General features: G+C 31.8%; 2 protein-coding genes across 2 annotated transcripts in view; one reads left to right on the top strand and one right to left on the bottom strand.

The window, feature by feature from the left end:
* Positions 1-27,490, bottom strand: part of LOC127709343 (uncharacterized) — an 82,738-nt gene that overhangs the window by 36,971 nt on the left and 18,277 nt on the right. The window contains exons 4-15 of the mRNA XM_052214816.1: positions 18,736-18,797; positions 14,067-14,240; positions 11,743-11,889; positions 10,615-10,728; positions 8,666-8,938; positions 8,243-8,375; positions 5,777-5,990; positions 4,334-4,489; positions 3,329-3,677; positions 2,567-2,861; positions 2,232-2,358; positions 546-770 (exon numbers count right to left, since the gene is read on the bottom strand). Coding sequence (XP_052070776.1) covers positions 546-770; positions 2,232-2,358; positions 2,567-2,861; positions 3,329-3,677; positions 4,334-4,489; positions 5,777-5,990; positions 8,243-8,375; positions 8,666-8,938; positions 10,615-10,728; positions 11,743-11,889; positions 14,067-14,240; positions 18,736-18,797 — 2,269 coding nt within the window. The remainder of the gene's footprint in view (positions 1-545; positions 771-2,231; positions 2,359-2,566; positions 2,862-3,328; positions 3,678-4,333; positions 4,490-5,776; positions 5,991-8,242; positions 8,376-8,665; positions 8,939-10,614; positions 10,729-11,742; positions 11,890-14,066; positions 14,241-18,735; positions 18,798-27,490) is intronic.
* Positions 21,515-25,505, top strand: LOC127709362 (uncharacterized). The gene is made up of 5 exons (XM_052214852.1): positions 21,515-22,235; positions 22,735-22,966; positions 23,489-23,572; positions 24,075-24,221; positions 24,690-25,505. The coding sequence occupies exons 2-5, from the start codon at positions 22,780-22,782 to the stop codon at positions 25,055-25,057; spliced, it is 786 nt and encodes a 261-aa protein (XP_052070812.1). The 5' UTR covers positions 21,515-22,235; positions 22,735-22,779; the 3' UTR covers positions 25,058-25,505.

The following is a 27,490-nucleotide window of genomic DNA, read 5'->3' on the forward strand; positions in this document are numbered from 1 at the left end:
AGACGGACGACGAAGAAGACGAAACACCAATACCATTAAAGGAAGCGCAATTGTGCAGACAATGAAAACTATTCTTAACCATTTGTAATTCAGGTCTAACATACTTTGAAGTATTTTATATTTGTCCTAGAATTGTACAGACAAGTTCGGCAATAAGGCTATATTATTGTCGGAAGGTACGGCTCCCTATTTTTCGCGATGTGATTACATATTAACATATTAACCCCTGTCTTTTTCATAGTCTTTCTTTTTTCTTTTTTGTTTTGAAATATTGCAATGTATGTTCCAGATGGTTTGTGCTGTTTAAAATGTAGCCTCTTGGTGGGGTTCGTGTTGCTTAGTCTCTAGTTTTCTATGTTGTGTCATCTGTACTATTATTTGTCTGTTTGTCTTTTTATTTTTGGCCATGGCGTTGTCAGTTTGTTTTCTATCTATGAGTTTGACTGTCCCTCTCTTAATCTTTATAGAGTATCAATTACGTATGAAGAACACTGTGTAATCGTGGTTGATTTATTTTATAAGATTGGTTTAGATGTTTACTTTACCTTTTTCGTTAGAACTGATGTAAGCATGGCTTTATTGACAACTGTAATTTCTATGAAATAGTCAGAGTCATGAACACCCTTATCTTTCCCGGGAGTTAAACCAGCTCCGTTTACTATTTCCGGCTTAACATGAAAATGTCGGTGGTAACATCCATGATATATGGTACAATAACAATCGGGTCCACGAGGAGAGTTCTGATATTTGTCTTCACAAGAAGTCATATTCTGAAAAAAATCATGACGATTATAATTAACCATTATTTCCAGTGTGTCATATTTTTGTTGACAAATATGACAAATAAATATCAATGTGATTGCTGGAAGACATATTTAGATGAATTTAATTATACTATTTTAACTAAGGACTTTTTGTTTGTTTTTCGCCGGTTTCAGTTTATGACAAAATAAAGTATGGTTTCAAAACAATAAAAAACCAACAGAATACAAAAAATCTGTGAAGGACAATTTTGCCCGAGGGAATTTCATGACGAGTAACTGCATTCATGTTGTTTTAACCGGGTTTTGTGTCACTCAATATATTGATATCTGTATAGTGTTTGGAGGACTTCCCCTTACTATATTCTCGATTTTTCAGTTATAGTATACTAGAAGAGGAGCAAACATCACTCAATTCAAACTTTAAAAGAATAAAGTATCAAAGACTACCCTATTTTCAAAGAATTGTATTTTCCTAGTGAAAAAATGTTTACACTCAAGCGTCAGGCTTGCAGTTACTGTTGTGAGAATAACACATTTTAGAATTTGGCTGATATATACACTGATACGGTATAAGTTGCTTCACGTCAAGTTTATATTATATGTATTTAATTTTGCTAAAAAAAAAAGTATGGCAATGAACGAAATAAATTGGCCTTAAAATCAAACTTTGACCATATGTAAAAACGTATATTTACGATCTTAAATATGCATATTTAAATAAAATCAACACTTTTGTTATCTGTTATTCGTTTTAAAAGTGTTGACAGTTTCAAAAGTATGATATTTTACAAGTTCAAATGCAAATTGCCAGATTTTATGAATTAGTAAGGTCTTCTTCTTCTGAGAAAAATTGGCCACACCCTTCGACCAAAGTAAAATTGTTATAAAAAATTACTGTGGGTCATGGTGGTCTTTGCATGTGGCCAATGTCGTTTAAAGTAAAAACCATTAAAATTTATGGAAACAACTATCCAAAATTATGATTTTCTTCATAAGGGTACACAATTATTTGTCAGATATGTTTACCTATTTTGGCATCAAATTTTTATTTTTATTACTAAAATTAAATTTCACGGAATTTTAGGGCCAATATGGACCATTAGTGAACCAACTCCTTTTCACTCCGAGTATACCTGGTGACATTTTCAAGAAATTAACCTTATACACACTAAAGTCGTTAACATAGTTTTTATTCAGATATTCAATATCCGATGTTCACCAATTCCTAGGTGAAGTCTTAATATTGTTGCATCTACATTAAAAAATTTCTCGTATTGATGTATGTATTAACCCGTCATTTTTCTGATGTACTTTCTTTTTTTCATGAATATTTCATTGCTGGTCATTTTCCAAAAGACAAGAATATGTTAATGTTTCATTGCAAAACATTATTATATGTGCATTATTATCCAGCAAAGACATATAAGAATGATTAAATCTGGAAATAAGATGACTTATTGATATTACGGAAGCATCTCCTTGTGCCGTTACATGCGAACTTCCATGGAGTACGTCAGATCCCGTGTAATTATCATATATCTTCCAGTGTACACTGTATATACCACTATGATAATCATATGTATCCCATTCAAACCTTTAACAAAAATAAAATGATTGTTGTTATATTTTTACAGTTATAAGTCTCCACAAAGAAGTTCTCATAAGCGTTAAATGTAAAGCTTAATATCATTTCAAGATCATCAATTTGCTATTATGCATTTACGTTTTACAGAATATTAATCAGATAATGTTTTATTTGATCTTTAAAGATAAATTAGAAAATATATATAATAAACACATACGTCATTGTTGATAAGTCTTCTAACCGATGAACAAATAATTCTGTTTTGTTGCCATAGGATAACCAAAGGTTTTCTATTTCCGGATTGGAAATGTCTTTATAAATTGTTATTGTATCTTCTGTATATTCCCCAATAATGTCAGTAGCTTTTACGCTAATGTCCATTTTTTGCCCATCTTCCCATGTGACGTACAAAATCTCCGATTCCTGTAGGATGTCTGGTACATCTGTATAACCTTGGAACGATTTAACATCGGGTCCAGTCACTGTAAAGTTGATGTCAAATTTGACGACACCTACACAAAACAAACAAGTTTGTTAACGAACAGACGTTCTTCAAATTTCACATGGTAGTAAGAACAACGTATATAGCGGTCATGAATTTAAAATAAAATGCTGAAGACATTAACTCCTAGATCTTGGAAAAAAAGAAATAGACTTAACTTTAAAACTTAATTTTGTTTTATTTGGTATTCTAGAGAAAACAGATAAAAATTAAATGAGAAACTTAATAACCCATTTAACAAAATTCTATATTTTTCTTTTTTGGGGAGAGGGGATTTTTGTTTTATTGATATGTTTTTTTTTTTTATTACCTGTTTTTTTTTTTACCTATACTCATGTACTAGCTTATAAATAAAATATGATTTGTCTAATAACGATCAAAATATATATTAAGCATGAGTGAAATATTTTTTGTCAAATGAATTACTGTTTAGTTTGAAAAAAAAAATAATAGCCTGAAATACAAATTTATCTGTACCTTTGATATTTGTGAACCAGTCTACAGTTCGTCTTCCAAATTTATCATCATAAGTATTATCAACATGACTATTGCTTTCTATTTTATGCAGCCATTTATAAATATCATGTCTTTCATTTATAAATCGTCCAGGCCACGTGACATGTAGTAAACTGGATTCCGTAGTTACCCATTCATAATCTGTTTCCAAAGTACTTTCGGTGACTATCATTCTGGTACCAGATGTTATTTCAACAAATGAATTGTCGTCAAAGAAAAATAAAGATCTGGTAGATTTATAGTTCCCGGCTTTATCAAAAGCAGTCAGAATAATGGAATACATTCCTGGTGTGGTCACATTTAAGTCACTCTGAAATGAGTATTTGTACGGCATATGCTTTATGTTTATTTATATTTTGACAGAAAGTAATATGATTCACAATTTTTTTATAGGTTTGACTATTATTACAAAATTATACTAAAGCAAAAACTTGGCGTGCAAAGTAATTCCAAAATTACTCTAATGATACTCTCGCATAGTAATCGCCCACTGAAGTGGCATACATTTGACATGTCAACGCTGTAGCAGCAATTTGCCACCATAGCCTTCAAACAACAGCGTTCAGCTGAAGTTCTTTAAGTGATATACGAAATTAAGCAGAATGTAGACATTTCATTGGCGTTGTTTCATTCAATCCATCTGACAATGCAATACTCGCATTTGATTGTATTTTTATGAAGTTGTCAATTCTACAGAGCTTCAAAACAAAAAACAAATATGATTTTCATCGCCAAAATATCAGTTAAAGAAAGTGCCAAATTAGGCAAAAATATTTCTCATTTGCCAAAAAAACAAAACTTCCAACTTTGAGCCTTAATTTTCTCAAAAGTATTGCTGTTACTTGATTTATTTGGTGATTTTTCAAAGAATGTAACTTAAAATACAAAAATTCGATTTGACCGATTCCATATTTCATAATTGTGAAAAAATAGAGTACAATTAAAGGTAAATAACTTTATTCTTACCTCTGATACAGATGGCAAAGTTCTGTTGGACGAAGTTAATTTGTCTCCTTCCATAAGAACGTCACCATAAGGTTGTAAATGAAAAACTTCATACTCGTATCCATCTAATCCTGCCAAATCATCATTCCACTGTTTCCAAGAAAACGTAACAATGTTCTAAAATATATTGTGTTACTTTGAGATAGAAATTTTACTAATTCTTTAAATCTATGGTCTGAAAACACTTAAGATAATCAAAATAAATGATGTTATTGAAAAATATATAATTTTAGTCAATAATTACTTTAAATATTGTTTGTAATATAATTATTCAAAACAGAACAATTTAAAAGTGTCATTTTTAGGAAAGTCTACCGCTTGATTCCCTTAAAACATTTAACTTGGATTAACTTATACCTAGAATAAGGTTGGCAAAATTCCTACTATGAGCTAGACTAATCTCATTGGCAATCATACCACATCTTCTTTTTTATAATCATAATTGGCTAAATATTCAAAAATAAGTCATAACTTGTTCATCATTTAAGAAAGAAACATAAATTGCTGCTTAACTATCCGACCAACTGGAATAAAACATTTTGGAATAATCTCTATTTATACTCTCAAATGTCAAGTTCAGCAAAAAATGGCATGATATCTTTAAAACAGGATTCGTGATATTGCAAATACTTGTAAATACTCCGCGTATGGAGTATATATTTCTCAATTCACACGATATTCAAGAACTTGCTACTCAGACTTTGTAAAATGTCATCGGCGTCTGGGCAAACAAATATTGAGCAAGGGTTTTGTCAACGAGCGTCTCGTCTTTTTTCTAAAAAAAAATCATCGGAAAGTACCAAGACATAACAGATAGATATTTAGTATCTACTTAACAAATGATACAGGATTGTCTTGAGTTATAGATTCTAGGTGCTGATGTTGTGTATCATTTTATTTACTTTTTTTCCCTTGATTTGTCTTTGAACTATAATGCTCCTTTTGATCGTATGACTATTGACGTGACTCAGTATTTGTGCATCCAGCTATCGGGTTTTTGGCTTTGGTCGTTCATAATTCAGGTGTGTCCAGATGTACGTCTGATTTAATTGTATGTTTAGTTGTTTGAATTTTAAGTCAGGTGTGTCTGTGATGTATGTTTACAGAGTTTTGGGTGCTGGATCCCAATTATTGGAAAAAGTGTATATGAAATTATGTTTATCTATACTGTATGTACTATCAACTACAAAAACTATTTTCTTCAGAAAATGCTTGTACCAAATCATGAATATGACAGTTATTTTCCATACGTTCCGTTGATTGATACAGTCGAACATTTGAATTTGTCAGGTTTTCCCCCTTTTTAGATTTACATTGGCATTCGGTATTTTTGTTAATACTTTTATTAACTTATGTAACTTACGAGTAAAGACTGTCAAACAAGAAATTCATGTAATTTTTTACCTGATCAGTTACATCTTGTATATCTATTGGTGATACAGTACAACCGGTTCCATGTAACTGAAAACAAGAATAATATGGGACTACATAATCCCATTGTACTGTGTAACTTTTAGTTGTAGTCTGCCCTGAAAGATACGATTTAATTGTCGATGATGTCTCTCTGTTAATATACTTCAGGAAACCACCGTTTCTAGCATCGATTGTAAATACTAATCTGTAAGAGAAAACATTGCTAAATGAGTGAAAACAAAAAGAAATATATACTGTAAATTCAGAAATTATTGCAAGGTTTTTATTAATGAGAATAATGCAACTGTTTGAGTATCGAAATAAACTCGCATTCTGATATCTGACGCATATATCTGTATGCAGCCTTTCCTAAAATTGCAATAATTAATCTCGCATTTATGTCCATTCTTCAAAAATCGAAATAATAGATAATAAATGAACGTACTAATTTCTGAATTTACAGTTTATAAATTCAGCAATGCTTAAAAAACATATAAAATATTTGTGGAACTTTTGAACACAATTCATATTATGATACCGAAGACTTTTGAATCGACTCATCACGCACGATTTCTCATTTGTTTTAATAAAGCAAAGGTTCTAGCTTTCTAATAATAAAAAATTAGAGGCTCTAAAGAGCCTGTGTTGCTCACCTTGGTCTATGTGCATATTCAACAAAGGACACTCTCCGACATTGTAGGCAATGAATATAATTCATAACAAAAATCTCTGTTTTGTTGATCTTGCATTTCTGATCATTAAGTCTGTTTAGCTTCTCTCTATCTTCTTTAGTTTTTGCTCAAAACACAAAAAAGGGTGAAAAAATCCTCATTTAAGGACGATCACTTATATAAAGTGTGACAGACAGTCTACTAACTATATCGGCAAAATTTGACTTGTTAGTAGATCTTGCCTTGCTGATTATTTTTGTGATTAAAAGTGTCTATTTACCTATTATAACTTTTATCTTATCAGGCAAAACGCAAAAAAAGGGCAATAACTCCAATAAGGAGTCGTCGGACGATTTCCTACATATTGTCTAAATTGTAGAACTTGTCTTGCTGATCATTTTTGCTTATTCAAGTTTCTATCTATGATCTATTATAATTTTTAAGATATGAGACTAAAAGGCAAAAATTTGGTAAAAATCGTTATCAAAGGGCAATAACTCTAATAAGGAGTTGACTGACAGTTTCGACCATGCATACTTATTTGTAGAACTTGTTTTGCTGATCATTTTTGCACTTTCAAGTTTCTCCCTATCTGTAATTATAGTTTTCAAGATAATAGGCAAAAATGAAAAAAAAAAATGATAAAATTTGTCATTTAAGGGCAATAACTCCTATAAGAAGTCATCTGACAGTTTTGACGTATATGACCAATTGGTAGAGCTTAACATTTTGAACATTTTTGCCCTGTCAGATTTTCTCTATTTGTAACGGTTTTTAAAATAATAGATAAAACTTGCATTTTATCGCTATGTTCTATTTTTAGCCATGTCGGCCATCTTGGTTGGCAGACCGGGTCATCGGACACATATTCTAAACTAGATACCCCATTAATGATCGTGGCTAAGTTTGGTTAAAATTTGGCCAAGTAGTTTCAGAGGAGAAGATTTTTGTAAAAATTAACAGACGACGACGGACGACGACGGACGACGGACGCCAAGTGATGAGAAAAGCTCACTTGGCCCTTCGGACCAGGTGAGCTAAAAAGCAATGCAGTTAAAAACTATAGGGAAGAATTTGTCCGGAATGGTTTTATACATCTTTCCTTTTGACATATTTTCTTCCAACTCATATCTGCCTTTGTGTTGAAGTCATGTTTACCTTTTTATTTTTCTTTGTGCTCTGTATTATTTTAGTTTGGTGTTTTTCTTTCTTCTCGTGAACGATACGTCTAAGATTTGTAGGATCTCGATCGCTCCTTATTACAAACCTTAACGTCGGTATAATACATCTACACAACAATTCACAATTTCCCCGTTTTTAGCATTTTTGGCCAAAACTATTGTAGATTTGGAAAAAAAACTCTAAGCTGTAAAATGTCCAGAAATACAAGACCTACGTATTAGTTAGCATAGCCGAAATGGTCAATCAAAAGAACGAAAACAAAACAACAAAAAGCAAAAACAAAAACAAATTACTAATATCAAATAACACAAAAAGCCGGAATACAAAATAAAAATATTCGGAAAATACCTAAACATGTCTGTAAAATTTTTCTTTGAAATGTTCCAAAAATAGTAAAAATTCCCGAGATTGAGAAAAGGCATGCAACTTAAATCTAAGTTAGTTTCTTTTCATCCTGTACAGCTAACATTACTGTCTAACTGTAGTCTTAATCTGTATATAGCAGTTGGATAACCATTTACGCCAACTGTGTAACACACTGTATGTATTTTAGTGGACTATCATGTAACAATTTTCTTAATATTTAAAAGAAAAAATAACTTACTTATCACTGTGACCGAATGTCGGAAGTGATACAGCACTGCCGTTGGTGTTTGTTCTTGAACATATGTAATTTTTTTTAATTGGGTTATCTTCCGTTGCAGGACAGCTGAATGTGTTGGTACTGGTAGTCGAGCCTGTAATTTGATTCCAAGAAATAATTGAAACTAGTGGTTACCCCTTTCCTGCCATGAACAATTTCATTATATAATACATTTTATTTAGTTTATTTTTCTCATTTCTGCGACAAGGATTTTCTTATTTTAACATTTATAACGCATAAAGTGATAATAAAACACAAGACATATTTATTTGATATGAGTACTCTCTTACCTTTAAGCTTCAATAAATCAATGAACTTGCTCTTTTAAGAATGTAAATCAGATTATCCAGGAATAACTTTATTATCAAAAAGTTTTATGTTTACCTATTATATATTCTAGTTTCATTTGTCCATATACAATACCATAGTCAAAATCTGTCACAAAGTGAGTATCGCCAGTTGTGTCGTGTGGAGGTGGTGTTCCGGAAGCTAAAAACTTTCCGCGAAATTCAATTTCCGCGGCATTAAGGTTGTTCTTGTTTGTAAATCTAACGGGTTGTGGTCCCGTGTCACTAGGATCCAATGGTGTTGTGATAGTTTCGTGTGACGGGTTGTGAAGTTTTATTTCCGCATAAAGAATCGTTGTTTTTTCGGTTACTACAAAAACAAGTTCACTTTTTATAATCTTAAAAAGAGACGAAGATACCAAAAACATATGTCGAAAATAAACTGGCAACGCCATGGCAAAAAAAAAAAGGAAAAAGACCAAAAGACAAACAACAGTATACAAAACACAGCATAGAAAACTAAAGACTGAGCAACACGAACCCCACAAAAAGCGGGGGTGATCTCAGCTGTTCCAGAAGGGCAAGCTTGTTGTTTTATGTATTTAATAAAACATAATTAAAAAACGTATGACTTCTAATTAATATAACTTCTACGCTAAAATAATAAATGAATAAAGTTTAAGATTAAGTTAAGTAAGTAGACATAAAAATTTGCAAATGCAGATATAATTTTTTACATGTAAAACTATTCGCTAAAAATGTATTGTGTTCGTCTAAAGGGCAAGTTCATATTATGGTCTTATATATGATGTCTCATTGGCGTATACCTAACATTTACTTTTATTCAAATCCTTAATAATAAAATTGAGAATGGAAACGGGGAATGTGTCAAAGAGACAACAACCCAACCAAAGAGCAGAAAACAGCCGAAGGCCACCAATGGGTCTTCAACACAGCGAGAAAAGTACTGAATAATTCGCCAATTAAATGAATATACCTAATATTTTTAAGCATTAAAATTGACTAGTAGCCATAGGCTCTGAAAAGAATGGCAATCCTTGTGCTCTGAAAGATGGGGACAAGACTGTATTATTATTATTTCTTTCATAGTAAAACGTTAGAAAATGTAAAAGGCTGTCGGGGTAATTACTTTAGCTGAATATTTTGACTCCTGTGAACACGGTCCAAATGTGTCTGCGGTAGTTCAGAGACAGATTGGAAATATGGTGTATGTAATGATGAAAGCTTTAATATCGTGACTGAGTTAAATACATTCAATCACTAATGAACATCAAGAGACACGTTTCCCTTAACAATTCTGTATTGAGGATAAATGTCGACTTCTTCGAAATCTGAGACACAGACAACTTTTATTGTATTTTTGTTGAATCATGATTTATAAACTTATCTATCATAGTTTAGGACGATTCGAGGACAATTGATTCAACCAAATTGTGAACCTAATCACATCCCCTACCCTTGATGTGCCTGATAATTCTGAATCGACTGATAAAAAGGTCATGCACGTTTCAGGCTTATAATATAATATTACAGACGCGCATCACCGTCTTCATTAGACTCATTAGTGGCGCTCCAATTAAAACGATCACAAGGTCGAAATTGTTTATGCAGTTTAGGAGCTTTGAAAATCAAAAGTTCCAAAAGTTGTGTAAGTTAGTCTTAACCCACCTTTGTCTGGGATAGAAAAACCTTAGTATTTTGAATTATTTAAACATTTTATTTACAATAAGTTTACAGGACCGTGCCAATGATGTCATGTAAGCACAGGAGCAATGATTACTGTCTGGTGATAAAATTACATCTATTATGTGAATCATGGAATACGTTCCTACACTCCATACCATTTTCATTTGCCTTAAGAGGGATCTTCCATTTTATATGAGGTTTCTTAAACACATCTCTTATTGTTTAATACAATATAATTCATTTAAAACATAGAAAAAAATATAATGTCTGCATTATATTGATCGAATATCTATGTCTCAATATATAATAAAAATGGTAGAAATTGTAATAATATCATACTTGTGTCGCACTGACTTCCTCCAAAACCAGATGTACAAGAACATGTTTCTACTATTTCATTTGTACACTGTCCTGGGAAACATCTCGTACTGTCAGATCGCCAGGAACATGCCTCTAGTACCGATAAAAAAACAATAAGTCGATTATAAACTATGAAAAATTACACGAATCATAATATAAATGTTAAATTGTGTTCCAATAAACTCAAAAAAGCATATTTGTAAGGAGTAAAAAAACATTTTTGTTAATTTTTTCAAATAACGGGAGTCAGTTATCATCTATACTTCACTTCGATAAATGATTCAACTTTTACATTATTTCGTAAATTTCTTGTCATGGATTTAAAAACCGAAATGATAAGTGTGAAGTCAAATTATTTTCAGTATCAAATATAAATGATCAAAGGAAGCGAAACAGCATTTATTTTATTTAATTTCCAAACAAATTGATTAAAAGACATGCACATGCAGTCCTATAATATATCCTTTTGATTATTTATTCATCAATTTTTGTTAAGAACGGTGATATCTCTATAAACAGTTTGTTAACCATTCTTGAAAGTATTTTCTAACTGTTGTCTCATTTCAGTGAAAACAGAAATCTATTTTTTAATAGTCTGTTTTCGTGACTATGGTTTAGAAACGGGAATCTCAAGCTTTAAAATATAGGAAAGGGCATCTAAGATATATAAAGCATGCATTATAGTGTTACCTTTAGGTGGTTGATTCTACTTTTTAGACATCGTGGATTAAAAAATAAATACTTGCATCTTCATAAACTTAATAATACAGCCTAATGCAGCAAGGAGACTTTTTAAACTTAAACATAAACTGTCTAATTATTTGTTGTTACATTAATCTGCAATACAGAAGTATATTAGCAATACGTTCCTTCAAACTTTTATTTTATATGTTTTCAAAGGTAGAATAGTTAATTTAGAACATATACTTTACAGAGCAGATCGAATCCAAATAAACAGGAGCACAACAGACAATTAATATAGATTTAGCACGCATATTACTTTTATTGTAATTTTCTATAAATTTATTCTTTTTTTTTTAAATTTAAAAACATCAGCTCTTATTGTTTGAAGTAGACTGTGTATCTTATATTTTCATCTAAATTTACTTTTACACTGCTTCATCTGTCCGTCATAATGCCTTGTATACGCCCTCCAGTACAGTTTGTCTACAATTTCATACTGACAGTACGAACAGTAATTGTCGCTAGACGTCGAACATTTTCTGTGATTACAACTGTCTATCGGTGGACAAACTGTCAAATATAGATATGAATAGAAATTAAACTCTTAAAATATTACTACCTTTCGTAGTTAGATTAAAACAATGGCACCGTTTATGTGTGCTTAATTTCACAATAATTTCTGAGAAAATATCTTTAATATTCGTTCCTTGAGACCATCATATGTGCAGTTTGTTCATGAGGGAATATCATGAGAGTTTATTCATAAAATATTAAGAGTTTGTTTGTTTCCTCTGAGAATATATATTGTGTTTCGTCCTTAGGATATATATTTTATTGTATTTCATTAGACAATATTAAAACAGAGTTTTTTGTGGTTTTTATTTCGTCAGTTCGATTAGTTTCAATGTCTTTTACCTTTCAGAAAATACCTTAGAATCAATAAATCTTCATAATTAAATTATACCCTACTCCAAGGAAGTGGCATACCGTTTTCCCCATTCCGATCGTCTGTCACTTTTTCCTTTATAATTTTCGTCGCATTTTTGTTACTTTGCTTAACCATGTAACTTGTTTTCGAATGCATCGCTCGTCAACTGCCTATTAACCGAACACTTACATACTCTTCCACTTAATGGCAATGTACGAAATTTTCCGTCGCATTTTTTCTCAGGAACTATGAATCACAACACCCGGAAAGCAAATTCAAAGCTGTCTGTCGATACATCGAGAAAAAATATGGTAAAATAATAAGAAACGGTGGTCCAGTATTGTGATAGGATCGTGTATATACGTGAGATCTGGTATCGGATTGTGAAAGAAATCTTATCTAGAAGACACTTGCGAGGTCAATAGATATATTTATGTACTATAGGCGCATGAGTTTTGGATTATAAAAACGGGCTTATTGAAATAACAACTTAGAGTATTTAAAGTGGTGCGTGCACGAGAAAAGTTATAGACAAGGGCGGGGACCATCTTTTGAGTATCACGTATTTTGTGTATAAGAAGAGATATGTCTGAACAAGCCCGTAAGGAGTCAGTTCAAACTGACGGAAATTCAGATGAAGACGTAACCAATGCTGAACTGTTATGTTTGTTTAAGACGTACATGAGCAACATAGTCTTGCGAGAAACTTTGACGCTAAAACTATAGTTCGTTCTTATGTTGTACTGTTACACCACTGTCCCAGGTTAGGGGGAGGGTTGGGATCCCGCTAACATGTTTAACCCCGCCATATTCTGTAAGTATGTGCCTGTCCCAAGTCATGAGCCTGTAATTCAGTGGTTGTCGTTTGTTTATGTGTTACATTTTTGTTTTTCGGTCATTTTTTTGTACATAAATTAGGCCGTTAGTTTTCTCGTTTGAATTGTTTTACATTGTCATTTCGGGGCCTTCTATAGCTGACTGTGTGGTATGGGCTTTGCTCATTGTTGAAGGCCGTACGGTGACCTATAGTTGTTAATTTCTGTGTTATTTGGTCTCTTGTGGAGAGTTGTCTCATTGGCAATCATACCACCTCTTCTTTTTCATAATAATGAAAGAGCCGTTGAGTTCATTGAAAGCAAAAGGTGCGATAGAGCTACGAAGCTCCTTCGAGAGTCTACACAAACTTAACAAGCTGATCAGGATAGCCGATAAGTCGGAGAGTGCCTTGCCACGGTTCAATATTATCTCTCAGATGAAAGTGCGAGTGATTATGAAGATGAAAAAACGGCAATCGGAGCGGGGGAAATAGGAAGATGAGGTCGTTAAGACGGGGTCAAAATAAAGCCGTAAAAGACCCGCATAATCAAAGGAGCACCAAGTCAAGGTACACATAGACTAGGTATGCATATTTATATGTGTACTATTAAGTTATTGTATATCATATGACATTTACATGCCGGATCTTGAGAAATAATTTTTTCAAGTTTCAATTCATTGATTTTTTGCATTGAAAATTTGCCGAGTTTTCTCTAATATACATCTAATAACGTACCCAACCTTTTTACTACATAAAATGTGTTTAAATTGTTGATATAGGCAACAAATAGCACACAACTCCTTTCTTGATATGCATTGAGGAAAAGGAAGCTAAATTTCAGAAAAAAAACATCACAAAACGGCGAGAATGGCCGCGGTGAATATGGGCCAGTCACTGTATATTTTATAGCATGTAACGATATTTTTATAATCCGATGTTATATGTGCAATTTGTTCTGAGATTTAATTTAGTATAGTAAATCCTTCCGTAAAGAGAACTTACTTAAGCACTTTCCACCATATTGATAAAATCCATCTTGACAATTAGTACAGTAATTTGGTGATGAACATGTACCACCTCCACTATTCCTTGAACCACCGCCTCTGTATATTATTCTATCTGATGTATATGGTTCGTTACATGCATCATTTAATATCGTCTTCCCATTGCATACAGCTGCAAAAATGGAACTCTGCATTCAAACTACGACTAGCTTTATCAACGAATCCATTTAAAATTATAATTACATACAATAAAACTCCTTTACATGATACTGTTATCTAATAAGAAGATCACGTATTGTCTTAATAGTCAGCATTATTACGCATTCATTGGATTTTAATCTCATTTAAGTTGTCTATTGTTTTTTTGTTTTTTTTTTTTATTTAAAGGCTTCACTTCAATTTTATTAGTTTTAATTTTCAGAAGCTATTTTTTATTATGTGAGGGAAAATGTACATATTGTAAGGAAAGTCAGGCTGATACCCAGTTGAAATTGAAAAAAAGAAATGGAACTCTTTAATAGAGAAGGTAAACAATGTTGGTATATTTGAATTGTTTACATCTGTTTCTATTGGCTTTGAAATTTAAAACAGGTGCATAATTTAGGATTTTATGCATCTTTTTTACGTGTTTTTACTTAAATTAAAGTATGGAGCTTAAAGATATTTGTAAACTTTTCAATTAAAGACAAATTTGCACAAAACAGTCGATTGTGGTAGGTGGAAATACGTGTGGATCTTTCTTGTGCATAAGCATAATATTCGCCGAAAAAAATAAGAAAGATAAAACATTGATCTTTTTAAAGCATTAACTTGCATTCCTGCCTCCGGCGAAAATTTTTTGAAAAAAAATCTTATATTGGGCAATAATTTCATCGAAAAGAGAAAGTTGAGTACACCTTTTTATATTTAGGCGTATTTGAGTTGACTATTTTGTCTTGAAAACGTATAAATCAAGAATATTTGATACAACAACTCGTTTCATATTCTATAATTTTTATATATTTAGGCTACAGGTTGATATAATGACATTAAAAATCTACAGTTTAATTTTACATTACTAAAAAATGAAATATATGGGTCAAGTGAAATACCTTTCTAATGAGTCATAACAACAGAGTAGTTGTCTTTAAATAACATTTTTTTACTAAAAAAAACTTGACGACAGACTATACTTGTGGATCTTTTTTGTGCATTACTTCTAAACAAAATCATTTTTTGTGTGTTATCTAGGGTAATTAGTCGTCATCCTCTGAAAATGTTTAGTCAGCCCTTCCATGAAATATTTAATTAGATTCTTTTTAGTATTTTTGAATTTTCTAAACTTCCCCCCTGACAACCGATTAGACAATATTTTTAAGTTGACTAAAGGCCTAAACGTACATTAATGTTTATAGCTAGTAGATACATTTGAATTTTAAAATACAACTGTCATATAAGGATCGTAATAATGCTATGTTGCTAAATTGACAGCGCGTCATCTTTACAATGGCTTCCATTTTTACGATTGAAAAAAATAGGTGGCTTAATGGGGAGATGATTTGACGAAGTAGAATCCTGACTGAAGTAGTGTATAAAATATTGAATTTCTTATCAGGTTGTTTATAAGTTTATTTAGATCTAAGATATTATTTGATGTTGTTTATAGCAACATCAAATGAATAAGAGTTGTCTTTCAGTGAATAAGTGAGCTTATGATATCGGCTTAACTTCTGTCGAATAACGACGGGAAATCGCAGTTCTAGTTGTGATTCACATAATTTTACAGGAAAAAAAAACTTTTAATCCCCTTTTTCGATAAAAAGAAGCCAAACCCTGCATACTCTGTATCGGACTGTAGTGGTTGACGAGTTTTTTTTTTTTTACATTTCACTGTTTCACTTCAAAGTTTTTTTTTATATGATTCCCATGTACTTTGATGTAATCTTTGTTTCGTCTCGTCCAGCACTTTCAAAGTGCAAAACGGTTAACATATTCTTATGTTGTTTCATTGGTTTTCCTTTTTATTTCTATTACTGCAAAGATAAAAATGTTCGTGTCTCAAACTTATCGAATTTTTTAGCGAGCTTTTCTTTCACGTACTTTGATACGTGGACACTTTTACAGAGTTGTAAAAGGCAGAGATGATTGAATATCAGTTTTCGTTTCTGTCATGATTTCCTTGATAGAAGGCTGCTGCTTACAATGAAGCTGTTTAACCAAGAGTTTTAAGTGGTTAAGTTGAAATCGTCCCCTCGAAAACTTTACGGACGCCATCACGAGTTGGTTGACCGTTATGGAATATCTGTTTTTCAGATGACGACGGATATGCTCTTATTGTTGTAACCACAATTCCAATTTGTATCTTCTTAATGGATTGATGAGAATTGAACATCGGTAAACTACTATTGCCTTGAATTTTGTTCTACTGGAATCCATAAAAGCAAACTGTTTGATCCAGGTAAAATATAGTTGCAAGAGATGCATGCTTATTCCATCCCGTCTATTATTTTTCTGTATTTAGATCCCTAACGAGTATGATTTTTCCATAGTAGGATATCGTCACACATGTCACTACATAGATGACAGTGCTAGCGGCAGAAACGATATTTATTCATGGCCTTGTAATTTTTTTTTTACTTATGAGTTTGAATGTCCATTTGGTATCTTTCGCCTCTCTTTTGTTTTTACAAGAAATTATCGACTTTTGCTGGTATAAAAATCATCTTGTTAGCATGCAGGTGTCTTCATACAATGTCATGATCATATGTAAAGTTATTGTTCAGAATTTTTTTTGTACAGTTTGCCTTTTGCTGGTGAACCTTGGATAGTGTCTATAAATGACTCCATATACATATACTTCTTTTGAACTGACAGTTTGTGTTGAATAAAAATATATTAATTGTTTGTTTTCTCCTCACTAATGCATGTGTTACAGTAACAACATAAACGAAAACATGTTTAGTGTACCCGATGCGCATTTCGAATATTAATATACTAAAGTGATGCTCGAGGCGAAAATATTTGAAAATACAAACTTCAGTAACAATATTCTTGCTATTATCACCAGCCCAGTAACTAAACACTTTTTCAGAGGTATGTCAATACCGTTATTAGTGTGAAAAACATGTGCTTAAACATAACTTGAAGATTTATGTAGACATTATGGATCATACCTCTGGCGATTTCCATAGCTCTGCTAACTTAGATCTTTTAGCGGGCATTTCAGATTTTCAAAGTTTGTTTTAGGTTTTGGATTTTTGAACAATTTTCACATGGGGCATGAGTGAAGTAATATAATTTGTCAAAATGAGCATTCATTTAGAACATCAAAATTGATCCAAAAACTTAAGAAAAGATTTTGATTGCTTTCTACGACCACTATAAGGATGATTCTGAAGTCCTTAATTGACCATCATTCTAGTTTGAGATTTAAAAAGTCTTCTACACTTAAGGTTAAAGTGTATTATTTATTATGTATGCTCGTGCAACCTAGTCAACATATTCCTTTTGACAATCCACTAGTAAGTGGCCGGTCATACTGTTCTATCAATATCCGTATGTTCATTCTGTCATTCCGTCATTCTGATATCAAATGGTTATCCGGACTTCTTTTCATTATACCTGCAGATATGAATCTGATTATTGGGACCTAAATGCATAACGATGTCTTTTGGTGTATCGTTCCAGATGACCAACTTTTAGAAGAATTATGACCCTTGTAAAATGTACTTGTCAAGATTGTTTTAAACGCATGAAGATCTGGAACTGATGATTACCTTCAGGCCTTTCAATTATAAAACTTTACTCAGTACTAGGAGTACAAAACTTGTGTTTGTAACACCAAAATCTAGTGTAATTATTGGTTGATCTCTGAGACTGAGTACGATCATCATACTCAAAAGTTTTAAGATCGCACGCCCAGATCTAGTTTGTGTTTTGTGTTTTGTGTTTGTGTTTCTTTCCGGTTAACCTACTTTTGGGGGATTTATTCGCCATTGGACATTGACAATTGTAATTTTCCGGACTTTTTATATACCATATATTTGATCTGATCTGTAGTATAATGATAACTTACAGGTTGGGTTTGTGTTCCGTACCGGTTCAAAACATTTTCACGGAATTTAAGTTTGAAATCTATTTCTTGTGCTTAAAACATATGTCGTTCCATTTGACCGACGTTTCAAATTAAATTTTTAGGTTCTATCAAATTACCCACACTATTCACCCATCAATGCATTGCTACTGTGTTTGTCTCAGATACAACTCATCCTATATTTGAATTACCAGAAATGCATATTTCACAAATATGCGACAGGCATTCGTTTCGTACCAAAACAATTTTTTTAAAGACACCCTTAATTATTATTTTCAAACGCACATTGACCATCTTCTATCAAATTTATGTAAACAATTTATACATAGAAAATTTTTATTTTTAATATGAATTTTAAAGATCTTTTTTACGGGTCAATTTACTTTAAATTATTAATATCATGATTTCTAATAGAGTGTAATATATAATGAAATGTAAAAGTTAGGCTATTAAAGGTAATTGATTACTGATAAACGTTTCTGCTTTGCATTCGTTAATAGTAATGAATATAAATGAGTTGCAAACGTCAAAACCGCTTTGTTTGGTAGTATATGGTAATTTTGTTAGAATTAGAATATTTAAGATCAACACTTACGATAGCAATTACTATAGTGTTCATATCCTGAACAACAATATTCGTCGTACTGCTGGTGATATCTTCAAAAGCATGAAAAATAATTATAAGTCATAATACTATACTTTATTACGGATCTTCAGATATACGTTATAATACGCGATTGAACATGTTTTCATTTTTTACGTGTTCAATCTGTAAAGGAAATAGCCATACACATTTGGGCCCTGAAATTGAAATCATTATGAAAATTATTCAAACCTTTCAAAATAAATGTAATTCTAAATTCTGAACACTTTAGTACAGATATGTCATTTATGTTGTCCCTATGATGTTATAAACATGCTGAAATTGACATACTAGAAGAGGGACGAAAGATACCAGAGGGACAGTCAAACTCATAGATCGAAAACAAACTGACAACGCCATGGCAAAAAATAAAAAGACAAACAGACAAATAATAGTACAGATGACACAACATAGAAAACTAAAGACTAAGCAACACAAACCCCACCAAAAACTTGGGGTGATCTCAGGTGTTCTACTACTTGATCACTAATTTAGATATATATTATAGGATTCTTTAAATTCAAAGGAATAACAATATATCGTGATTAATTAAGAAATCACGCAAGAAAGTGTAGTATGAAAAGGTTTTCTAAAATTCTTTCCACAACGTTAAGGATGAATACCGCCCATGACACGACGTTTATTTAAAAAACGGAGTGGCTATTCGTCCGGCTAGCCGGACGAATAGTCAAAAATGTCTATTCGTCCGGCCATCAAATATGCGCGTGCGCGAATGTTTGATATCAGCAGCAGTATCATGCGGCGACTTTTGTCCCCGGATGAGGTATCGGATTGCAAACGCGCAAATGCGATGGATGTTTTAAGAAATAGAGACCGTTTTTATGATTTTGAAGATGTTTTGAAGAAAATAAGAGAATACGAAATTGCTACCAACACTAATTTTTATCGGAGAGACTCAAAAACTATAGCAGCTGCACGAAAAAGATGAATATTAAGCCAGAGTTGCTGTTTTACTCTATTATCTGTATACAAGGAGGCAAAACACATAAAAACTGTTCCTCGGGAAAAAACCAAACCAAAGGTAATTAAAATGCTTTTTAAAGAATGGTTTAATGGTTTTAAATTCCTACTTATAATTTAAACCAAGATCTCATGCTATCGGATTAAAAAACTATTTCTTGGTAAATGAGAGCGACCATTTTTTATTGTTATATTTTCATCTTATTTTACCAAAAAAAAACAAGTCTGACAATAGTTCGAATGTCTGAAATGACTAGACATAATATTTTCCCCGATATAAATTTACGGAACAGTACTTGCTTGTATCCGTAGTTGATCGAAGTTTTTAAGAAACTAACGATATCCGCCAGCAAACATCTAACCAAAGATGTTATTTAGATATTTTATATATATTATTCTGAGAAATGCAGAGGCATATTTAGGAGGGTGGGGGTCCCCAAACTGGAAAACGTTTGGTATGGGACATTTTAATATGAGAATTATATGCAATTCATTCTTTGAGAAGATAATTATATATATATTGATAAGTATAGATATCCTGAAAATCCGGGTCTGTGTGTGGCAGTTCCTGGCGTAACTATATAGGCACTAGCTACGGTTACATGGAAATGTAACACTAATAAAAATATTATTGTTACATTGGAGACTAATTTCCTGCATGCAGGGTTGGGTTAGGAACCGATTAATTACGACTGTAACAATAATAATTGAGTCTACGGTTACATTGCGTTATTGTTACATTAATGCACTTCCATGTACGCTGGGACTAGTAATACGTATTTAAAACAAAATTGAAAACTCTTATTTGAATTTTACTATATTGCATACAATTTTTCAATATTTTATTTACATTGACAAATTTCTACAAATTCAGTATATTGTTTTGGTAGCATGTTTTAGTCCGACGAATTTTGGTGAAACCACTCTAAGCAGCCATCAAACACAAATGATGCAGCAATGTCTGTATTGCAAACTGAACAATTCCATTCTGCACTATCCCTTTTTGAAGCTAAAGAAACTTTCAATATCTGTCATGATTTATGAATGTGAAAAATATTTTTTTCAGTATACTCTTGCAATTGTTTTTTTCTTCCAATATTTTTTGTTGGAAGCATGTGAGGTTGTATTATGATTAATTGCCGTCCATAACTGATTTTATGTTCACATCCGATTTCAATTTCCAACTTAGCATAGCAGCAAAAACCCAATAAAAAATTAATAAAACTTCAAAATACAAGTCAATTGTAAAGGCAATTGACATTTGCCGACATGTTGAAACTGGTGGAATCAGTGTTTTCAGATATATTGTGATTGTAATTTCGTTCTTTTTGGCGAAAACAAATAGGCAACAAAACTATAGAAGGTTTAAGTTTACTTGTAAATCTAGCGTACTTTGTAAGTGCATTTAATGTAACAATAACGCAATGTAACCGTAGACACAACTATTATTGTTACATTCGTAATTAATCGGATCCTTACCCATCCCTGTATTCCGGCAATTAGTCTCCAATGTAACAATATTTTTATTATTGTTACATTTCCATGTAACCGTAGCCAGTGCCAACTATATATAGATACCTGATAATTTTAACCCTGTACAGTTGTTGCAAACATCACATAATTTTATTTGTTTTTGTTCCTGTAAAAACACAATAGTTTTTGTTTATTTTTAACTTGGCGTGTACTGGTTGACACACACGCACAGTATATCTGCGTTATGAAAATTTCGACTGCAGATTAACTGATTAACCACATAGAAGTAGAATATTGTAAAACACATCTTTAAACTTTGTCCTAGTCATGAACAATGATGTTTAAAATGCTATAATAGTTTGGGATATAAGAAAAACTTCTAGGCAAGCCTTTACCTCCTGTACAAAATGCTGTAGTTAGGCATGGAAAATGCTAGTCCAAATTACTATGACGTCTTGAAAGGCTATTTTACTTTACTGCAAAGGCGTCAAACCAAAAAAATAAATTGCCTTTCTAGATATCATTATTATAAGGACTAGGAAAATGCAACATACAGCTTATTTTTTTTTTTTAAACCGATTATTTAAACATTAAGGTTCTATACATAAAGGCAGACATCTTTGATTTGAAAAGGGAGATTTGCAATGTTCATGCATTAAATTCTTAAAAAGTCTATAGTTATAAATGTATGTTCTTCATTATATACATGTACATCTGTATGTAAAAAAAAATACATCCAGGTAAGGAATTACAAATATGGATGTGCATGTTTCTGTGCAAAAACTTTACACAGTGTCGCTGGGCTTCTCATCTGCATGTTTATTTGTTTAATTTCAAATTAGTATTTTCCAAGATCAGATCTTTAAACCTTTGCCGCTTATCATTTCAGGACATTCAGGCAGCATTGTCAATCTAGTATCAGTTTCCTGTTGTCATGTGATGGACACTACCTGGAGTTGAAGTCTATTAACAATGAACATAGTCATGACACTTCTGAGGTAAATGTTATAAATGTTAACGGTCTAATGTTAATCCACTTCATTTGAACTTACAATGTACATGGCAATCTTAATTGACTAGGTTTATATAAAAAAGAAGATGTGGTATGATTGCCAATGAGACAACTCTCCACAAGAGACCAAATGACACAGAAATTAACAATTATAGGTCACTGTATGGCCTTCAACAATGAGCAAAGATCATACCGCATAGTCAGCTATAAAAGGCCCCGAAATGACAATGTAAAACAATTCAAACGAGAAAACTAACGGCCTAATTTATGTACAAAAAATGAACAAAAAACAAATATATAACACATAAACAAACGACAACCACTGAATTACAGGCTCCTGACTTGGGACAGGCACATACCTACAGAATGTGGTGGGGTTAAACATATTAGCAGGATCCCAACCCTCCCCTTACCTGGGACAGTGGTGTAACAGTACAACATAAGAACGAACTATAAAAATCATGGTGTAGTTTTATTTATTTCAGGCTCTGCTTAAACAACTGCCAAGAGAAAGACGACTTCCAAAGGAAATGACTGAGGAGGCAGAGTCCTTGATTTCTCTCAAAGTAAACAAGAAGCTGTTGAGAGACCATCTTGAACAGAAGACTGGGAAAAAAGTATCACTCAAAGATATTACCAATTTGCAAACAGTTATCAAAAACAGGTCAAAATGTCATGATGTTGCTAGCTTGGTAAAGAAACTCCTCATTGACCATGGTAACTATTTAAAAGTGACATTCATTGAATTATCATGATCCATTTTATTGTTCAAAATCAAAATTTCATACCATCCAAAATTAAATCATAAAATGTAGATCATTAGAGGACTCCGCCATAAATGAATGCTTTGTTAATTTAATATTGGTGAAGAATTGAAATTACATGTACATTGTATGAATAAAAGTATCTCTGTCAGTTTTATTTGACTTCAGCCTAATTTGCATAGTTAGCTGATTGATTAGGTCTGTTACCTATTTGCTTATCAAGGAAGACAACATGAAACAGTATATGCTTAAAAAAATGAATAAACTTATTTTTGATATACATAAAGTTCTTATGTATGCAGTTAAAACATTGATGTTGCCAAATAAAGATTACGACAATGAACTCTTTTTAATTTAAAAATCAATGTGTGGAGAAAATTCAGCTCAGTTTTTATCTATTTCAAATTATTTTCAACATACCTTTATTTAAAAGAAAGAGACATTCATATAATATACTGTATTATTTTTTTTTTAGAGAGAATACATCTTGAAGTAGATACAGAGAACATAAGAAAAACATGTTCATCTGATGATGGTACAGAAAACTTAGAACCTATTGGTAAGTACTGTAAGAATGCAGAAATAAGTATGTGTCTTGTAAGTAATAATTTTAAGGCGTAAGAATTTTGCAAGAGCCAACAAAAATTAATGTTTAGCTTTTCCTTCTCTTACTTAATATTAATTTATTTTTCATCTCATTATTAAATCATAGCCTGTAGTTACAGCGTATTAGGTTAAGATGTTTCTAAATACTGTTTTATATACATAACAAATATGAAACTGTTGATGAAGATTTTAACCAAGATGAGAAGATACAATTACGTTTTTGATGTGCTATCATATTTAATAAATATAAAAAAATCTGCCCCCATATTCAATATACCAAACTAATTGTGAAGTGGCCTTTTGACTGAAAATAAGATAATTGGTTGATACATTTATTGGTGACATTTGATTTATAGATAGTTGTCTCATTGGCATCATACCGCACTCCTTATTATGGCTAAGCATTTGTAAGTCAAATTGTCACACATTATAGTATTTGTTGCACAATATTTCAGTACCCAGTGACATAAAGTATCCACCAAAGTTATCCAGGAAAGGACGACCAAAAGGCAGTGAGAAAACTGTTATTGGTATAACAAAGACATCAAAGAAACATCACCTTCAGCCTTTCTTCAAGAAAAGTAGTGTGATAAAAGATTTAGGTAATCACAATTGTTTTTTTAAATGTTTGCTCTACTTCAAATTATGACAGGGTAATTTCAAAATAAAATATTTGGACTTATTTTTTGAAATGTACTTATATTTCTATCCAATATGAGATTAGAGTTTGGTTTAAGGTAGTGTGACACATTACAGTTCTAGTTAAAGCTAGCCTCATAAAATGGATGTGTGGTCACATCAACAAGTAAATAAAAAAATATTTTCATTATGATGTAAGCTTTTTAAAATATATTCCTAATAAGGGTTTTTTATCTAAAGTTTTGGAGTTCACTCAAAAATGAAAATGTGAGCTGGTCACAGTTTTCTATGGAAGCATATCTTGTTGGTGTGAAAAAGCAATATTTTGTTTTAGATAAAGTAAAGAGTATGTCTTATGTATAAAGAATATTGGCTTTGATATTTTATGACATTTAAAAAAAAAATGTTACATGGTATTTTTTCTCTTACAGCAATATTACAGTGGTTTCTTGGAGATGAAAAAGGAAGAACAGTTTTTGATGATAAAGAAAAAGTATTTCAAAATGAAGTCCAGGACCTTGCTTTTTCAAGTGCTCTTATTGATGACAGTGAAGACCTTTTAATTGTTGAAAAGTTTTTTACAAAAGAAGCAGTGATTGATGTGATGAGTGTAGTTATGAGAAATAATGAAAACTCATTTCACAAATGTAGTTCATGCACTATGGATTTGAATTTGAAAACTAATGTTGTTAAGTGCTCGTCCTGTCTAGGATGGAACCACTTGCCATGTGTATTTTTGAAAACTGTTCCAAAAGCTAAACATTGGTATTGTAAAAGATGTAAGCAAATCAATAAGTAAAGAGTTTGTCATCAAAGTTTGAAAGATGATACCTCCTACAACTTTCCCTTCCAACATTATGTCCAATAGTATTTATCATATTGTTCCTCATTACTTTTGCCATTTTTTGCTTAACACCCAGTCTAGCATAAAACCATGCAAAACAGTCCACAAGGGGGGTCATCAGATTTAATTGAAACTTTGTGTGCTTAAACAACATTATGAAAGAAGTCCATAAAACAAATATTTCAGCTGGTTCCCATGCCTTTCAGTTAGGAGATGCTGTAATGTACCGGGAACCAGTTTCCCCATGTTGGAGGCGGTAATTTTCTATGAAAATGACCAATTTCAACACCCTGAAACTTATGAATGCAGAAAACAACGAGATAAAGAACGATGATTAATTGAATAATAAAGTGTTGAAGCTTTATTAACTCATCAGTACTTGAATTTACGAGAAACAGTTTGTGGATTATTCCCAGGGAGATGATCCAGAAAAATAAATATTTTCAGAAAATCATAAAAAGTACATATTTTTAAAATTATCTAGCCTTTGGTCCATTAAAAATTAAAAGATAACTCCCTATGTTTTATCAATTGGAATACTTTATTATGCATTTTAGCTAGTAAACTTGCTGGGGTCTCATTGTAGTACATTCTAAAATTCTACTCTAAAAATGCCTAAATTTACATTTTCTCTCAATAAATCAATGAATTTAAGAAAGGTATTCTGTAGATAATTTTGGAAATGTAAGTGTTTCTTTTTCAAAAGCACTATAACATTTAACAAAATAAGTCAAAGTAACGATGACAATAGTTCAATTACAATTTATGATGCCATAAATATTGAATTTCTATGGTACAAAAGGAGATAATCCAGTAAAAATGCTTTTTTAAAAATCTTAAAATCACATTTTTTTAAACTTACCAGCTCTCTGTCCATTAAAATATAAACATATCTCTATTTGGTTATTTTAAGTGACAGAGTTAAGAATGCATTTTAGCATATACGATTGGTTTTAGTACTTTTTAGAATTCTCCTTTAATAATGTCCAAATTTACAATTTCTTTTACAGAATCAATGAATTTTAAATATCAATCTGTAGATAATTTTGGAAATATATAAATTTTACTTTTTTAAAACCTACGGAAGGGTATTAGGGCCATTCTTTTTTATTTATTTTTTTCAAATTGTCGATTTTAATCTTGGAATTATCAACTTTAATCTTGGAATTTCCAGCTTTAATTCTTGGAATTATAAAATTTAATCTTGGAATTTCCAACTTTAATCTTGGAATTATCGATAATTCGAAGATTAAAGTTGGAAATTCGAAGATTAAAGTTGTATTTTTTTTTGGTAGTGGTGTGCTATGTTTGTCTAAAACAATGTACCCATTTTTAGGCAGTTAAGCTGCCTTATGCGAGCACCCTAGATGTGTGTTCTACCCAAAAAATGCTGAAATACGTGCCATTGGTATTATCAAGGATTTGTATAGTGTATGACATTTTTTTTATACTTTTATTTCTGGAATACAAAAAATATGACCAGAAAAACCTTAAATGATCGTCGAACTACCCAAAACTTTTGAAGTTGCACATATGAAGTAGTGCTCAATAGAAATCCGTATGTAGTTTATTATCCCCTGTGCTTTTGGCTACAATGTCAAAGAACAATTGTATGAAATATTTCATCGCCGAAAATCGGTAATTACAAGTCGTTTATATTTCCCAAATGGCAAAATGCGCAGGAATATTGTTCATGTACAACAAATCTCTATGATAGAGGAAATAAAGTTATATAAGTGGGCGGTAATTTTTAACTTATCTTGCCAAATAAGGTTGTTGTTATTTTATGAATGAAACGAGGCCATGAAACAGATGCGGAAATCGACGTTGATGGGATGTTTTAAGTAATGTGGACAAAAAAATTGAAAACAACACGTTTAATAATTGCATGCGTCCGAAGCGCTTTTCTGGATTTACCTTCATCAGGAACGCTCAAAGCCAAACATTTGAAATCCGAGGATGTATAAGTACCGAAACAGTTGAAGACCTATATGACAAAAATACCTAAAAAAAATAGCCAAATTCATCTAAGGTCAACTTTGCCTCAGGGGGTTGAAACCTTAGTTTCTTTATAATTTCGAAATTTATAAACGGACAATTTTAGAAAGGTTTGTTATAAATCATGTCAGTACCGAAGTACTGACTACTGAGCTGATGATACCTCGTCCCCAAGACAAGTCGGACTGAATCCACTCAAACCGTCTAAGAAGACAACTTTGACCGTTTGTCAGATTTACTTAGGGTTTCATAAGATATTAGACTAACATGTCTAGCGGGGCCATAAATCTTTTGTTTGTGCATTGGGGTCTATTTAGGGGTATTTGGAGGGGCCTGAAGAAGGGAGGGGTTTACTATAGAACCCTATGGGATTTTATTTTTTAAAATTTT

The sequence above is a fragment of the Mytilus californianus genome, unplaced genomic scaffold (assembly GCF_021869535.1).
Source record: "Mytilus californianus isolate M0D057914Y unplaced genomic scaffold, xbMytCali1.0.p SCAF_7, whole genome shotgun sequence".
Taxonomy (NCBI): domain Eukaryota; kingdom Metazoa; phylum Mollusca; class Bivalvia; order Mytilida; family Mytilidae; genus Mytilus; species Mytilus californianus.

Excerpts from the sequence above, each read along its gene's own strand:
- LOC127709362 (XM_052214852.1), top strand. The coding sequence starts at position 22,780 with ATGACTGAGGAGGCAGAGTCCTTGATTTCTCTCAAAGTAAACAAGAAG. Across the intron at positions 23,573-24,074 it reads AGAAAACTTAGAACCTATTG|TACCCAGTGACATAAAGTAT; the intron begins GTAAGTACTGTA and ends ACAATATTTCAG. Across the intron at positions 24,222-24,689 it reads TAGTGTGATAAAAGATTTAG|CAATATTACAGTGGTTTCTT; the intron begins GTAATCACAATT and ends TTTCTCTTACAG.